Below are 18,621 nucleotides of genomic sequence, written 5' to 3' on the forward strand. Positions count from 1 at the left end.
AAGGATTAATGAGCAACTCACTAACGAGAGATAACCAGAGCACAGAAGACCTTCTTTATTAAAATCTGTGCAGAGTAAAAGCACATATGGTAGTAGCCAAATTCCCATTTTGTACAAGAAACAAGACTAAGCCAGCTGCACCAGGAACGTTCAAAGGTACTCTGACCAAGGGGAGAAGGAAGAGGAGCCAGATGGCCACAGCAAGCTATAGCGTTGACCAGAAAGTGTATATATTATTAATTTAGCAACACTGACAACATGGGCAGGCCTGAATAAATTCCATTTTCATGGACCTCACTGTAAAATGCCCCTTTTTGTAGGCTTTCTCTGCACTGACGCAAGATAAGTGAAAAGCATACAAAATGATACACTTTAGCCCCTGAAATGAATCCACTTATAATTACTATTAAGAAAACGGTAATTTGTCATAACACAATGAAGCCTCTGTTGAGTCCTCTTGGCTCAGTGAAAAGACACGGTGCATGCATGCTGAGGAAGGTCAAGCGAGAGGAAGTGGCTTGGTGAGGACTAGGCTCCTGGGGGCCAAGTAGCAGTCAGTTTTGCTTCCATTCATCTCTGACTCAAGATGGCATTTCTAATTGTCATGAAGCAAAAGAGGAACAAATAAAGTGGCAAAGAATGGCAGAAGGCCCATTGCCTCTACAGTCAGGAGCATGGAGGGGCAAGTCAGCACAAGATTGTGGACATATCCAGCGGCTCATCTATGAGGAATCACGGGACTGTGCTGGGTGAACTTGGGCTCTAATTTATTCCCACATTGTACAGCCTTGAAAATTCACTGTACATCAATTTTCTCAATTAGAAGATGGGAAGAACAGTCAAAACTCCTTCTTTGTTACACAAGTGTTTTCTGTGACTACCTGGAAAAAGTTCTCCTCAAAAGAAAAATACAATCTGTATTCTTCGGCCTTAAGCAGGCCATTTCGACACATGCTACAACATGGATGAACCTGAGGCCATTGTGCTAAGTGAAATATGTCAGTCACAACAGGACACATGTGGTGGGATTCCACTTAAATGAGGTAAGGAGTCATCAAATTCATAGAGACAGAAAGTAGAATGGTCGTTTTCAGTGATGGGGTTGGAGGTGGTAGGAACGGGGATTTGTTGACTAATGGGTACAGAATGTCAGTTCCACAACATGAAAGGGGTTCTGGAAACGGGTTGCACAACAGTGTGAATGTGCATAACACTACTGAACTGTACACTTAAAAATAGTTAAGATGGTAAATTTTATGTTTTGACTTTTCCCAAAATGAATGATTTCAAAAATAAATAAATAAAATGCACAACAGGCCTGGCACTGTAGAGAGCATCACTCTACAAGTATTGACTACAGGATTGAAGAAGACTCCTTGTATAAGAGAGACAAGATCTAACTGGCTTATCATCACTGAAAGATCTTTAAACATTTTCAGAAACGGACCCAAGCATTTGGTGCAATGAGTAAGGGAACCACCAAATAAGCCTCAGCCCTGACAGGAACCATCTGCCTCTGAGAATCAGATGACACGTACCGCGTTAAGGCTGTGTTGTCAGGACAGACAGCCTTTTGCCCGTCCAGTAAGCCAGTGCCACAGGAGACTGGAGGGGGCAGACCTGGGGGAGGTGGCGCAGGTGCTGCTGCTGCCGCTGCTAAGTTGCTTCAGTCGTGTCCGACTCTGTGCAACCGCATAGACAGCAGCCCACCAGGCTCCCCCGTCCCTGGGATTCTCCAGGCATGAGGTGCAGGTACTAGGTACATGTTTTTCTGCTGCCACTTGGACATTTTGCAATTTGGCAGATTACCAATCTAACCAAGAAATGATTTGTTACAGTATTGTGATCCCTCACAATGCACAGTACTATTTGCAAAGAAGCTTAGAAGATATCCATTAGCAGTCAGAAGACATTCTGATGAATCCATTTACTCATTCACCCTAAACTTACTGAGCCCCACCCGAGGCAGGTGCACTGGCAGTCCCGAGAGGTATAAAGATGAACATATCCTGCTCTTTGCCTGCCAAGTCTGGTGAAGGGAGATAGATTCCAGCCACAGGCAAAGTCTTGTAAAAAACAAAGATGTCATGGAAAAAATGTGTTTGAACAATGGAGAGACGATATTTGTAACTAAGACATATGTGTGTGTCAGGGGGAGGAGAGACTGGAGTGGTGGGTTGGAATCATGGTGACAAACCTGAATATCTCCCCAGGTAGTCTGGCTTTGTTTTGAGGATTTGAGAAACATAACTCTTAGATGGCAGGTAGACAAGAATAACTACTTAGAAAGGAGGGCCATTTAAGAGGCTGCTGTAATAGATTAAGCTAAAATAGGACTCAAACTAAATGTGTCAGTGACACTAAGGAAGTAGGTACAAGGAGTGGCAAAGAGGAGAGCAAAGGAAGGCTTCTAGCTTACATGACTATCGGTGACAAATATTACTGGAGGAAGAACGAGACTAGGGGAAGACAATGTCTTCAGTTGGGAACACTTTGTATTATGGCTCAGACTTCTCATTCATAAAAGGAAAATTAATAATAGATGATCAGATGGGATCTTAGCACTATGGTGAGGATTAAATGGTGAAATAACAAGAAGAAGATCATACTTTCATTTATCATTAGTTTTGTGTAAGTGTGGAACCCAGAGAAGATTTGGGACAGGAGACAGTTGGGAGTTACTGGTATAGGCATAATTGTTAATAGTGCCAAAGGGTGTAAGCTGGATCACCCAGGGAGATGACACCTGTAATCTAGCAGCAGACCCTGGTGCATGCAAATATGCAGAACACGGTGGGTGGGGGCTGGAGTGGAGGCCAGCAGAGACGGCTTTGAAGAAGTGATCCAAATATGAGAATCTGGAAAAAACAGCCTCACGGGAAAACAACAACAACAGTGAACAGCCAAAAGCACCAATTCTGGCCAGAAGCTGATAAGATGAGAACTAGAATGAGAGGGTTTAACACTGAAGAGGTCAAGAGTACCATGAGCAAAAGCTACTCCAGTGGAGGGTAGGGTGAAAGCCAGTTACAGCTCACTTAGGAATGCTGTATTTTCCTGACATATTTTGACATTACATAACTCTTTATTTGGGGAAATCTTCATTCTTTAGGGCTGGAACACTGAGCTTTCACTCTCTCCCAGGAGTCACAGATACAATTTTTCCTCTTCATTTCATTTGGACAACAGAGGGACTTGGGACTCAGACTGAGAGGAAATAAATGCCGTTAAGAATCATTCAGTTCAGTTCAGTCGCTCAGTCGTGTCCGACTCTTTGCGACCCCATGAATCGCAGCACGCCAGGCCTCCCTGTCCATCACCAACTCCCGGAGTTGCTATATTTTATCACTGAGGAAAGAACACTAGGTTTGGGGTTGGGGGAGAGTGAAGAGACAATGGGATTAAAATATAGAACAACCCAAACAAAAGTAGAGAATCTTCTATAATAATGCCAAAAGTCATACTAATTCAGTACTGATGGGAGAACAGAAGTGGGTGCTTCTGAGACTCTACACCCATCTGCCAAGGGTCACGAAAAACGCCTGTCTGCAAGTCCTTTACAACATACCAACTCTTACCTTTCTTTTGATATCAGTGAACTGGGAAAACATTAAAGACCAATAAAACGACAGCTCCAGGATATAATAGTAGTGAAGGTCAGGTGTGAGTGGCTGAGGATCAAAGAGAAAAAGGCATGATTAATAACTGATAGGAAATAAAATCTGTTTCAAACATCTCAAGCTCAATCTTGGAAAGTGACATGGTCTTACACCTCCACAAATTCCAGCCCCACTCTCTCTGTCAATAAGAGAGCTTTGAAGGATTCCTCTAATCCACAGCTTGATGGAATTAGTTTTGTTTCATCTCCAACCAGAAAAGTGACAACTGGTATGAACATCTGGCATTGGTACCCAATTCGCAATTAATTTCAACAATCGCATTTATGGTTCTCTGACATGCGTCTCTACAAGACTCCTTTAGGCAACTTGCAAAAAAATTCTAACACATACACAGAAAAAATAAATCTGGACAGCTCCCATGAGATTCTTTGAGATTCCTGTACTCAATTCCGTGAGTACAGGGACCACAGGAGGTGAAAGAAGCTGGGGTACTATATGAGTCATTGAGGCACAGTTTCAGATTCTGTCTTAATTGGAGCTTTTTTTGTTTTTAGAAAATGTCCTATACATTGTAAAGATTTTTAAAAAGATAATTCCAAAATATTTATTACAAGATCAGGGGGACAAGGAAGCTGCTAAGAGATACCAGGTTAGGCACCTACCAGGGAAGATGAGATCAAGCCCCAGTTTCACAGTTTAAGTAGTTATAAAACTTGGGCCTTGGTTTACTTATTGGAAAATGGAGGTAACATCTGCTTTACCTGCCTCAGAGGTCCAGGAATGAGGAGAGGCTCAGAGAGGCAGTGGAAGTCAATGCTATTTATTTTGCACATAAATCCATAAAGACAAAACGGAGTTTTAAAAAAACATTTTTGATGAGTTGTTTTTAATTGTTTCCCTGAGTTATACTGAAATAACTTGATTTCCCCAATGAATGAAAGACCTTTGAAACTCATTACACGAACACATCCACACCACTGCATACAAGCAATAGTATACATGGTAAATACAACTGAAACTGAAATGCTCTGTAAACCAATAACAGCATAATGACTAAGTCGTGTGAGAAGCACTCACTTAACTACCAACTCTAAGCATGGACACCAAGAAAAACAGTTGTTCCCCTCATCTCTCTTTGTCAACAAAACACATGAGGAACAGGATCCTTTCCATGCAGGATGCCATTACAGGATACAGAACTGTAAACGACAATATTCTGAGTATAATATTTTAAGTTCATAAAACAGCAGTTGCGACTGAGAATTACAATGGTGTGCAGCAAGTGGTCGCTTTCACAGTTACTTTAGTCTCGATCAGATGGCCTTGGAATGTTCAGATCTCTCTGACCATGTCATGTTGTTGATTTTCAGTCTTTCCTAATTTGAATAAACCATGTGAAAGAGATGGAAATGCAAACTGGAATCCCCATTTCAATGTGTTCCTAGCTTTGAACTTGTCCTAAGGAATAGCCAACGCCACTCCCAATCCCCTGTTGCAACACAGTGTGTAATAAAGAAGAAGCAGGGCACGCCTGCTGTCCATTAACTTTGTTAGACCAAATGCCTCTAAAAAGGCAATCTATAGAATCTCAAACTCAAAAATCCACATCGCTTACTACAATGTCAGTCTCTTTATTTTATCAACAAAATACATGGTTGTATTTGTTTCTCTTAAATAATATATCTCAGTTGAACTAGAAATTCTAGAACTGTTTCAGCAAGACATTTCTAGAGAAGTCCCACTTTGATATTCAAATAGTAACTGAGCTAGAGACCACAACACATGGTAATATTACTAAATTCAAGATCCGAGGCAAGGGTATATCTGTGGGCAGGGATCTGAAATGCTTTCTGTCTGGGATATGACTTAAATCTCATTTTCAATAATGCTATTTCTGTCTATGTGTAACAGGACAAGCCCATTTTTCCATGCTCAGGGATATGGTGTTTCATTTACATCTACAGAGGCTGCTCCTAAGCCACAAAATGAACCAAATTCAGCATGTCTATCCCAGCTCCTTACTCAAGCTTTGCCCACTAGCTGTTGAGACAGGCCAGGGCTATTCTCAGCCCAAATGCAGATGGGCTATTACAAGGAGGACTTATCCACCTACTGAAGTGATCATATCTTACTCTTCAGCAAACACACCTTCCACACTTCCTCCATCTGCTCAAGCAAGTGAACACTGATTCTGAACTAACAGAAAGTACCTTCCTCACTAGGCTATATCCACTTATCAAGCAGCAGGGGCAAAGTGGGGACAAAAAGCAAGGTGGCTGCCCAACCTGCTGGGACCTGCCAGAAACCACGGTGCTGGCTTAGGAAGAGCTCCCCATATGTAAAAATCCAGACAGCAATGCGTCCTTACCTGATAGGGGTAGTTGTACCAGCAATGCTTTGTATTCCACAGCCAGGGGGTCTGAAAAACACAACAGAGAAACCATTTTACATGTTTTGGAAAAGAAGCAGGATAAGAGAAGTTTATGACAGATTCTGGCCTCCCAATATTTCGGGATTTCAATAATCTACCTGTGTGAGAACTGAAGGACTTAGTACAATCGGGAATGGGAGAGCAAAGAAATGAAGAGTCCATCATGCATTCTCTCTGGGGAATCCTCTAAACTCAACCAGCAGTATTTCCGGCTGCTTCTAGGATAGAGTCCTGGATGGCACTTTTTTATATTGTGCTGGTTCAGTAGACACATTCCTGCTAGGTAACCAGCCTCAACAGCAGAGTTCTTCAAGTGTCTCACTAAGATCCATGGCAAATCCTCCATCTCACTATTATCAATAAACAATGTTGACAGTTGATGCACATTTCTTTGAAACTCCTCCAATTCATTGTTCACCAAGCAACATTATTCATCAATTGTTTCATGCCTTGACTGGGGTCAGGAGCAGGCAGGTACACTTATTTCAGTTGGACTAGCTCTGACTAATTCCAGGCCTGAGTAGATTAACCCTCACAGTACACTCCACTCCTGACTCGTTGTCAAGGTCTTTTTAAGAAAAAACAATCTTTCTTAATTTAACATAATCACTTGCCTTACCACATTGTAAAATTAAAGAGAACATCTAAGTATACACACAGATTCCAAACATTTTTAATAAGCAGGTAGGGTTGGTAAGGATTTGAATAGACAGCTCAACCATCCCCTAACACCAGCACAAACTTTCTCATATTTCTGCACTAACTTTACAATTCTTTTGCATCCCTAATCTTGGTGGTATACATCTATATATATCTGATACACATCTCTATGTTTCTTACTATTAGGAAACATAATCTATCATTAATCCAATCTGTGTGTAGGTTTATATATCTCAAAATAATAAAACTGTCATTGAAAGATTAATGTCAGATATATTTGTACTGACCTAACCTTCCTGTCAGACTTTATATTTTGGGCTCCAAAATCACTGCAGATGGTGACTGCAGCCATGAAATTAAAAGACACTTACTCCTTGGAAGGAAAGTTATGACCAACCCAGATAGCATATTCAAAAGCAGAGACATTACTTTGCCAACAAAGGTCTGTCTAGTCAAGGCTATGGCTTTTCCAGTGGTCATGTATGGATGTGAAAGTTGGACTGTGAAGAAAGCTGAGCGCCGAAGAATTGATGCTTTTGAACTGTGGTGTTGGGGAAGACTCTTGAGAGTCCCTTGGACTGCAAGGAGATCCAACCACTCCATTCTAAAGGAGATCAGTCCTGGGTGTTCTTTGGAAAGACTGATGCTGAAGCTGAAGCTCCAGCACTTTGGCCACCTCATGTGAAGAGTTGACTCATTGGAAAAGACTCTGATGCTGGGAGGGATTGGGGGCAGGAGGAGAAGGGGACAACAGAGGATGAGATGGCTGGATGGCGTCACCGACTCGATGGACGTGAGTCTGAGTGAACTCCGGGAGTTGGTGATGGACAGGGAGGCCTGGCGTGCTGCGATTCATGGGGTCGCAAAGAGTCGGACATGACTGAGCGACTGAACTGAACTGAACTGAACCTTCCTGTTTGGTCCCAGGTCCTGTAAGAGCAAAAGTTGGTCCCAGCTGCACTAGGATAACTTAGTTGTCTCTCTGAAAGCCACAGAGGTTTCTTTCCACCTTGCATTGATGAGGATGAGGATGAGGAGGATATTACAGAGTATTTGTAGAGTTCTCCCTATGACCATACACTTTTTTTTGGAGGATACATTGTTTTTTGAGAATTTTCCTCCATGATCTATTATTTATTTAACCAATTAAAAAGTTGTTTCTCTTTCAAAGTGAAAGTGCTGGTCATTCACTCGTGTCTGACTCTTTGTGATCCCATAGATTGTAGCCTGCCAGGCTCCTCTGTCCGTGGAATTTTCCAGGCAAGATTACTGGGCGGGGGGGGGGGGGGGGGGCGGGGGGGGGTTGCCATTTCTCACTCACATGTATGGACTCATTTAATCCTTATAGTAAGTAGCAGTAGTATTTCCCTCATTTTATAGATAGGTGAATTCAGACCCTGAGCCCACAGTTAACTGCCTCGGTTAAACAGCCAGGCAGGACCAGAGCTGCATATCAAGCTCAGACTGTCTGGTCTTAAAGCCAAACACAGCCACTGTGACTCTGCCTTTAAGTCTGATAAAAACTGAACCAGGCGTTAGTTCAGGGAGCTAGGCAGAAGTGAAAAGTCACGCCATGCCCTAAACCTAATGATGTTCGGGGATCTTTACAGCCTCGTCTGACGTAGGCACTCCTGGTTCTCCCTCCTTTTTTCCTGCTTTCACCATCTGCTACCTGCGCAATGCTATACATATCACGTGGTCCCTATGCTCCAAACATCCTGGATGCCCAAGTTGCCTGTCTGACTGTCTTCTCCATTTCTCATGTGCATGACATTGAGGTTTATGACTGACCAACCTCATGCAGTGATTATAAAGATCAAATGAGGGAACAAGTGAAAACATGATGCAGAGCCTTCAGAAGTTTGAATGTCTTCTATAAACAACACAAGTCCATGGAGGAAGACGTAGAAAATATTGAAAATAATAATAAAAATAATTGAATTCTTGTCACTACTAACATTTTAATATACAGCCCATTTTGAGCCTCTTTTCTATATAATATAGATATTGATACAGACATGGATAGATTTGTCCTTAAACACATACATACATACATTATTTTTAATTTTGGGCACAACACAGCAAAATCTATTTTAAAGTAGAGCACAAATATTATTTATTACCTTTCTCCCTGATAAAACTGTTTACTATCTCTACAATTGACTGAAAGTCCCTGAGGGAAAACTATGTCATATTCTTACGTTTTTCTCTCCAGCATGAGACACTCAAGGTGACAGTTCAGCATTCATTACTGAATGCTAATGAAAAGGAATACAGAATTAAATCCAAGACCTATAAAAAGCCTTGTACTGTTTTTCTGAATGTATCAGTCCCCAGTGCACAGGGCAAGTGTGTGCTTGCTTCTAAAGACAGAGTGGAAATCTCCTCCACTATAGTCATCCTTCCCATTAGAGACAAAAGAGCAAAGGTATGACTCCTACTGACCCAGGAACACCCATCATTTAGAGCTTCCCTTCCTTTGTGAGCTTCTTCTAACCCCCAGGCTCTTCTCTGGGTGCATCAGATGTGCATCGCCTAGACCTGCTTGTATCATGTGTGAAAGTGGACTGATCTGCAGAAACAGTGGGTAAGTCTTTGTCTCTCACTGGGTTCTGCCTCCTTAAAGCAGGGGTAAAGAACACCGAGAATTTGATGGGGCTACCAGGGCCACGGGATTCCCAGGGGGCAGAGTGGTAGAGAACCTGCCTGCCAATGCCACAGATGCAGGTTTGATCGCTGGGACAGGAAGGTTCCCTGGAGAAGGAAATGGCAACCCACTCCAGTATTCTTGCCTGGGAAACCCCATGGAAAGAAGGAGCCTGGTGGGTTATAGTCCATGGGGTCACAAAAAGAGTTGGATACAACTTAAGAGACTAAACAACCACAAACAACCACTACCAGGGCCATAGCTCAGCTTGGAAGCTTGCCAGTCACACATGTAAATAAGCACTGGAACATACTTATTTCAGAGTGCATGTTCATGTGTACTTCCTACTTTGATGATACTAGATATTAATATATTCCATATGCTACATTTTTCTAGGGTCTCATGTTCAGTTCAGTTCAGTAGCTCAGTCGTGTCCGACTCTTTGCAACCCCATGAATCGCAGCACGCCAGGCCTCCCTGTCCATCACCAACTCCCGGAGTTCACTCAGACTCACATACATCGAGTCAGTGATGCCATCCAGCCATCTCATCCTCTGTCGTCCCCTTCTCCTCCTGCCCCCAATCCCTCCCAGCATCAGAGTCTTTTTCAATGAGTCAACTCCACATGAGGTGGCCAAAGTACTGGAGTTTCAGCTTCAGCATCATTCCCTCCAAAAAAATCCCAGGGCTGATCTCCTTTAGAATGGACTGGTGGGATCTCCTTGCAGTTCATGGGACTCTCAAGAGTCTTCTCCAACACCACAGTTCAAAAGCATCAATTCTTTGGCGCTCAGCTTTCTTCACAGTCCAACTCTCACATCCATACATGACCACTGGAAAAACCATAGCCTTGACTAGACGGACGTTTGTTATGGTCCCTCAAACTCTTTGAGACAGAATAAATGCTGTCTTTCCCAAAAAACAGATGAGAAGACAAGTCCATGAAAAGGTGATTCTCCTGATTTCTAATAGCTCAACACAAGTGCATGAATCTGGATTGCTGCTTATAATTTAATGCATTAGGTATAACATCTTTAGTTTCAACTGATATCATAAATCTATGGTTTTTTAGAATCAGTTTTTTTCAAATATCTTTAGAGCAATTTCCTTGTTCATTTGATATCAAAATCTGTATAAGCATTAACATAATTAAGAACACAAAAAACTGCAATATTTAGATGTCAAGAAAGAATAATGGTGATTAAGAAACACACTGAAAGCCCTCATTTCATAAGGATGAGCCTAGCATCTTCCTACATAATTAGAGAAAAGCTCTGAACCTAGGACAGTGCAAGGTGATTCAAGCACATTTTCTGGAAATAGAAATGCCTTTTTACATGGCATTACCCAAAGAAAGGCAATGCCAAAGAATGCTCAAACTACCACACAATTGCACTCATCTCACATGCTAGTAAAGTAATGCTCAAAATTCTCCAAGCCAGGCTTCAGCAATACATGAACCGTGAACTTCCTGATGTTCAAGCTGGTTTTAGAAAAAGCAGAGGGACCAGAGATCAAATTGCCAACATCCGCTGGATCATGGAAAAAGCAAGAAAGTTCCAGAAAAACATCTCTTTCTGCTTTATTGACTATGCCAAAGCCTTTGACTGTGTGGATCACAATAAACTGTGGAAAATTCTGAGAGAGATGGGAATACCAGACCACCTGACCTGCCTCTTGAGTAACCTATATGCAGCTCAGGAAGCAACAGTTAAAACAGGACATGGAACAACAGACTGGTTCCAAATAGAAAAAGGAGTACGTCAAGGCTGTATATTGTCACCCTGCTTATTTAACTTATATGCAGAGTACATTATGAGAAACGCTGGGCTGGAAGAAGCACAAGCTGGAATCAAGATTGCTGGGAGAAATCTCAATCACTTCAGATATGCAGATGACACTACCCTTATGGCAGAAAGTGAAGAGGAACTAAAAAGCCTGTTGATGAAAGTGAAAGAGGAGAGTGAAAAAGTTGGCTTAAGGCTCAACATTCAGAAAACTAAGATCATGGCATCTGGTCCCATCACTTCTTGGGAAATAGATGGGGAAACAGTGGAAACAGTGTCAGACTTTATTTTTTGGGCTCCAAAATCACTGCAGATGGTGATTGCAGCCATGAAATTAAAAGACGCTTACTCCTTGGAAGAAAAGTTATGACCAACCTAGATAGCATATTGAAAAGCAGAGACATTACTTTGCCGACTAAGGTCCATCTAGTCAAGGCTGTGGTTTTTTCAGTAGTCATGTATGGATGTGAGAGTTGGACTGTGAAGAAGGCAGAGCACCAAAGAATTGATGCTTTTGAACTGTGGTGTTGGAGAAGACTCTTGAGAATTGCTTGGACTGCAAGGAGATCCAACCAGTCCATTCTGAAGGAGATCAGCCCTGGGATTTCTTTGGAAGGACTGATGCTAAAGCTGTAACTCCAATACTTTGGCCACCTCACGCGAAGAGTTGACTCATTGAAAAAGACTTTGATGCTGGGAGGGATTGGGGGCAGGAGGAGAAGGGGACGACAGAGGATGAGATGGCTGGATGGCATCACTGACTCGATGGACGTGAGTCTGAGTGAACTCCGGGAGTTGGTGATGGACAGGGAGGCCTGGCGTGCTGCGATTCATGGGGTCGCAAAGAGTCGGACACGACTGAGCACTGAACTGACAATAACAGGAGACAATATCAACGCTGGAAAATCCAAAAACTCAGTGATTCTCAAACCTTGGCCTTCCAATAAGACTCACTTTATTTCCCCTGAAAGATATACTCTTAAATAATGATATGAAGCACTTTACAGATTTTAAAGTATTTTATATATGTTACCTCATTTAATTTTCATAGGAACATTGTAAGTGCTCAACTAACATAGCATGCAGGTGCCAGAAAGGATAAAGAACATGTTGGCATGGAAGCTCCTCAAACTATTAAAATGCGGGTTCTGATTCAGTAGGCCTGGCTTGGGGCTGATATTCTACATTTTGACAAGTTTCAAGATGATGCTCAGACCTTGGACCACACTTTGAGTAGTAAGGTGCTACAGAAAAGTAAGGAGGATGATCCAACTTGGTACTACCAGGTGTAAGACACTTTGCTAGGCACTTTGTTATAATATTTCACAATTCAGTGTTAGCTGAATAAATGAATGAATTATTTCTCATCTAACAGTAGCCATATGGAATAGAAGTTGTTAGTAAAACAGTAGTTAGCTGGAGACAGTGCTTCTCAACCAACATCCATGCTTGCTAGAACCACACACCTAAGATATATATGGTGGAAGAGATGTGAGCAGGGTTGACATGGGCCACTTTGGGATGCCACTCCTAGTGATGAATGTGAATGAGCTGTTCTCATCCTTTCTCCATTTCCATCAGAGGAAGATAGTAAGGGCTGGAGCTGTCATCTTTGACCCTGAGATAGAAGTTTCTGTTGATGTTAGTGTCAGAGGCCTCCTACTAGCCCTGGTCTGCTTAACTTGGACTATATGTGTGAGACAGATAAATTCCTATCATTTTTCTTATACATATATACACATAGCCTGTATTCTAATAGAATCATCTAATAGTTGCAGGACCACCATGGATTCCAAAATCCAAGGAATCCAAAATCCCCCATTTTGTATGGTAGTCTGGGGTGACTTACACAGCATTGTAAGACAACTCTTCATATATGGTACTTAATAGCTATTAAAGTGTGTGTGTGTCTGTGTCTGTTTATGTGTGTGTGCTTAGTCACTCAGTCATGCCTGACGCTTTGCAACCCCACAGAATGTAGCCCACCAGGCTCCTCTGTCCATGGGGATTCTCTAGGCAAGAATACTAGAGTGGGTTGCCATGCCCTTCTCTAGGGGATCTTCTCACCCAGGGATCAAACCCAGGTCTCCCACACTGCAGGCAGATTCTTTACTGTCTGAGCCACTAGGGAAGCTACTAATGTACACATCAACTAATTTCAATTTAAGATTTACAAAAGATCTGAACAAGACTAAGACCATAAAAGAGTACAAAATGAATGACTTTTAACATTCTCGATTTAAAACACAATGTATTTATCTCTGGGCTTTCTATTTTGTTCCATTGATCTATATGTCTGTCTTTGTGCCAGTACCATACTGTTTTGATGACTGTGGCTTTGTAGTAGAGCCTGAAGTCAGGCGAGTTGATTCCTCCAGTTCCATTCTTCTTTCTCAAGATTGCTTTGGCAATTCGAGGTTTTTTGTATTTCCATACAAATCTTGAAATTATTTGTTCTAGTTCTGTGAAAAATATGGCTGGTAGCTTGATAGGGATTGCATTGAATTTGTAAATTGCTTTGGGTAGTATACTCATTTTCACTATATTGATTCTTCCGATCCATGAACATGGTATATTTCTCCATCTATTAGTGTCCTCTTTGATTTCTTTCATCAGTGTTTTATAGTTTTCTATATATAGGTCTTTAGTTTCTTTGGGTAGATATATTCCTAAGTATTTTATTCTTTTCGTTGCAATGGTGAATGGAATTGTTTCCTTAATTTCTTTTTCTACTTTCTCATTATTAGTGTATAGGAATGCAAGGGATTTCTGTGTGTTGATTTTATATCCTGCAACTTTACTATATTCATTGATGAGCTTTAGTAATTTTCTGGTGGAGTCTTTAGTGTTTTCCATGTAGAGGATCATGTCATCTGCAAACAGTGAGATCACACACATATGGACACCTTATCTTTGACAAAGGAGGCAAGAATATACAATGGAGTAAAGACAATCTCTTTAACAAGTGGTGCTGGGAAAACTGGTCAACCACTTGTAAAAGAATGAAACTAGATCACTTTCTAACACCGCACACAAAAATAAACTCAAAATGGATTAAAGATCTAAATGTAAGACCAGAAACTATAAAACTCCTAGAGGAGAACATAGGCAAAACACTCTCAGACATAAATCAAAGCAGGATCCTCTATGATCCACCTCCCAGAATTCTGGAAATAAAAGCAAAAATAAACAAATGGGATCTAATTAAAATTAAAAGCTTCTGCACAACAAAGGAAAATATCAGCAAGGTGAAAAGACAGCCTTCTGAATGGGAGAAAATAATAGCAAATGACGCAACTGACAAACAACTAATCTCAAAAATATACAAGCAACTTATGCAGCTCAATTCCAGAAAAATAAACGACCCAATCAAAAAATGGGCCAAAGAACTAAATAGACATTTCTCCAAAGAAGACATACGGATGGCTAACAAACACATGAAAAGATGCTCAACATCACTCATTATTAGAGAAATGCAAATCAAAACCACAATGAGGTACCACTTCACACCAGTCAGAATGGCTGCGGTCCAAAAATCTGCAAGCAATAAATGCTGGAGAGGGTGTGGAGAAAAGGGAACCCTCCTACACTGTTGGTGGGAATGCAAACTAGTACAGCCACTATGGAGAACAGTGTGGAGATTCCTTAAAAAATTGCAAATAGAACTCCCTTATGACCCAGCAATCCCACTGCTGGGCATACACACCGAGGAAACCAGAATTAAAAGAGACACAGGTACCCCAATGTTCATCGCAGCACTGTTTATAATAGCCAGGACATGGAAACAACCTAGATGTCCATCAGCAGATGAATGGATAAGAAAGCTGTGGTACATATACACAATGGAGTATTACTCAGCCATTAAAAAGAATTCATTTGAATCAGTTCTGATGAGATGGATGAAACTGGAGCCGATTATACAGAGTGAAGTAAGCCAGAAAGAAAAACACCAATACAGTATACTAACACATATATATGGAATTTAGAAAGATGGCAATGACGACCCTGTATGCAAGACAGGAAAAAAGACACAGCTGTGTATAATGGACTTTTGGACTCAGAGGGAGAGGGAGAGGGTGGGATGATTTGGGAGAATGGCATTCTATCATGTATACTATCATGTAAGAATTGAATCGCCAGTCTATGTCTGACGCAGGATACAGCATGCTTGGGGCTGGTGCATGGGGATGACCCACAGAGATGTTATGGGGAGGGAGGTGGGAGGGGGGTTCATGTTTGGGAACACATGTAAGAATTAAAGATTTTAAAATTAAAAAAAAATAAAATAAAAAATAAAAAAATAAAACACAATGTAGAATGACATTTTCATTATGTTATGTACATCTGCTCCCAGACACAATACTTGAGATACAACTTGGCCACACACACATCCAACAATAGCACAGTGTCCCAGGGGAGGCTTCTGTAGCTCTTCTTACCCTGAGCAAACCCAACCCCAGCACCGGGATGGAGGTCAGATGTGCTGCTGGAGGTCAAAAGCAGTCCTCATTCGCCTTTTGACTAATGCATAAGATTCAGTGTGTATTCTGTGATTATTTTTTTAAGCAACAGCAAATGTGATTTTTTAAAAAATCCGGTTTCTTTTTTATCAGTTGTTCTGGAGAGGTTTCATAGTGAATAGGACTAACAAAAATAGATGAGGTTTGATCATTTCACTTCACTATCTGGAATAAGATAGGTTTGGTCTTATTTTTTTTTAAAGTTCCATTTGATATACTTCTTAAAAACAATAGTTAAAAAATGTGTTCTATTAATTTCTGAGAGTTTGATATTGAAATTCCAACTAAAAATCTTATCTACTTAAAACAAACAATTGTAATATGTAGTGGAACTATATGGAACCTTGTTCTGTATTCTCCAAAGCCTCCTGTAAATGTGTTATCATACTTTCACAATTCAAAAAATAAAAAAGAAAGATAAAAAATAAAAAGGGCTCAGCAGATATAAACAAGGTCCTACTGTACAGAACACAGAATGATATTCAATATTCTGTCATAAACCATAATGGAAAGGAAAGTATATATGAAATATATTCCTTTTCAATATGAAAAGGAATGTGTAATATATATAACTTCGAAAATATATGAATCACTTTGCTACAGAGCAGAAACTAACACAATGTTGTAAATCAACAATACTTTAATAAAATAATTTTAAAAATAAATAAATGTACCCTTCAGTTATTATGATGATGAATCAATCATCAGCTATCAAGAAGGCCTTGTCCAAGCTAATAAAATGTATAACGCTAAGGGTGAACCTTATGTAACCTATGGACTTTGGGTGATTATGATGCATCAATACAGGCTCATCAGTTATAACAAATGTACCACTCTGGTGGGGGATTTGATAGTGGGAGAGAATATGCATATGTGAGGCCAGGGGTACATGGGCAATCTCATACTTCAATTTTTCTATGAACATAAAACTTCTCAAAAATATTAAATCTTAAAGAAAATCAAGGTTAACTCAGATCACTAACACTTATCATGCCTCGTAAACTAATGGAATAACTGAGCTTGAAGGAAAAGATCAGAAAAAAAGGATGCTCAGTTAAACTGGCAAGTGTTAAATGATTAAATGGAAATTTAAATACACATACACACCTTTTTTTTCAAGAATTGGTTGGTACCTTCAGCCGAACAAATAGTAGTCTCTTTGAATTAATAAATATTTTGATATAACAAAAGAACATGAATCACAGAGAGTATTAAAAACATTTCATTGCCTCACCAAAAGTGTGAAAGAGGTGTGGGTCTTTACCTGAAATCAGCATCTGAGAAGCAAACTTTCATCTTTCACTATTTCCATCCAAACTCTTAGGTGGCTTTCATAAAGCTCAGGTGTGACAACAGTGAAGGAATACAGTCTAAGAGACCTACTGGCTTCTGAATAGTTTAAGTATGAAATACACAGAGCCTTGGATTATGTTTTTAAATGCCAGGAAGTGAGCTCCCTGCACTACTCTGAAATTTCTTTCACTGAAACTACTGAAAACACTTTAACTGAGTTATACTTGAACCTTACACCTCTGGCTTATACTGTAGATGTACTGTAAGAACATGAGAAAAATGCTTCCTGTCTGCAATGTGTTTATACGGGAAAGGTTAACTCTAGGTAACCACTGAAACTGAATGTATAACTTCCAATGATATTTTTCCTTTTAAATTTAGTCCAATGGGGAGACTTCTTCTCTTTGCAAATGTTTAGCATGTTTCCTGTTACCAAATCATTATCTTTTCACCATGGTTTTGGGAAATTAGGATCTAATTCTGAAGCTCAGTCACAACAATTGTTACTGTCTCAACATTTTTGCTTATTTTTCCTTTTGTGGGTACTTTTTGATGGTAATATCTATATTAACAGCTTTATTACAGAAACATTGTGAATTCTCTTCAGAAATGTTGAACAGCATAATTTCAAATCAAATCCATTCAAAATGATAACCTACCATTTTTATTTAATACATATTGTGAAGTAACTCAGAATCGAAAGAAATATTTTATGCCTTGTAAGTTTAAAAACTGATCAATAAACTGTATTTGGGATGAAAAGAATGAAGCCAGAAGTCTCTGAGCAGCCTGAAGATGCAGTTGATCAGTGATGAATAGTCTAGAACAGTCTCCAGCATGCAAGAGTTACCCTTTCCTCCTTTGCTGGGTCAGGAGATATGTGACTATAAATCTACAAAGCAGAGTGGTGACCCCTCCCTAGAGGCCCTTGGCATCTGCATTAGCTTTGAAAGCTCTTATGATGTGCAAATGTAATTTAGACTTGACCTCATGATCATTATATAAAGATAGCAGCTTTTCATATTGATCAAACTTTAAAAAAGATGCTAGTCTTCAGGACCTAGTGAAGTATGTGCTTTCAGCACACTCAGCAATCAGTTTAGAACGTAATATGCAGATCTGTCAGGCATACAAAAATAGAAGGAATTCCTCAGAGATGGGTATTGAGGTTATAGGGTTTCCTTGAGGGCTTCATCACAGAACCAAAGAGAAAGAAATCTTAGTGGATTTTCCATGCCATTTAAAACCTTCCAGCAGTGGTTCTCAACTTTTTCTGCCTTTGCTCAGCTGAGGGACTAACTCCACATGTACCTCATAGTAACTGAGGCTGTGATTCTCAAGAGTCTGGAGAACAGGAGGCTTAAAAAGACACCTGTCTACATTAATTCAGATGTGTACTCTCCTCTGGGCCAGTGAGAATCACTGCAAAGTAGAATGGACAGATTAATTCCATGTTTAGAATAGAAATTGGGATAAAGGAACCAGATGAAGAAAAGGGAAGATGAAATAAAGAAGTGGAAAGACCTACTGGGAAAGGAAAATCCTGAGAATGTCCACATGGGGGTGGCGGAGGTAGGGGAGAGATGTGTAGAGAGGGTGGCCAGTGCAGAATTTGGGAATGAGGCCGATCAGAATGGCCGTTGTGAGCAAAGAAGAACAAAAG

General features: G+C 40.5%; 1 protein-coding gene across 1 annotated transcript in view; it reads right to left on the bottom strand.

Moving 5' to 3' along the window:
• The window catches only part of CERS6 (ceramide synthase 6), a 341,431-nt gene that overhangs the window by 68,665 nt on the left and 254,145 nt on the right, over nt 1–18,621 (bottom strand). The window contains exons 6-7 of the mRNA XM_052635449.1: nt 5,989–6,039; nt 3,579–3,671 (exon numbers count right to left, since the gene is read on the bottom strand). Of these exons, the coding sequence (XP_052491409.1) occupies nt 3,579–3,671; nt 5,989–6,039 (144 nt within the window). The remainder of the gene's footprint in view (nt 1–3,578; nt 3,672–5,988; nt 6,040–18,621) is intronic.

Source organism: Budorcas taxicolor, chromosome 2 (genome assembly GCF_023091745.1).
Source record: "Budorcas taxicolor isolate Tak-1 chromosome 2, Takin1.1, whole genome shotgun sequence".
NCBI lineage: Eukaryota > Metazoa > Chordata > Mammalia > Artiodactyla > Bovidae > Budorcas > Budorcas taxicolor.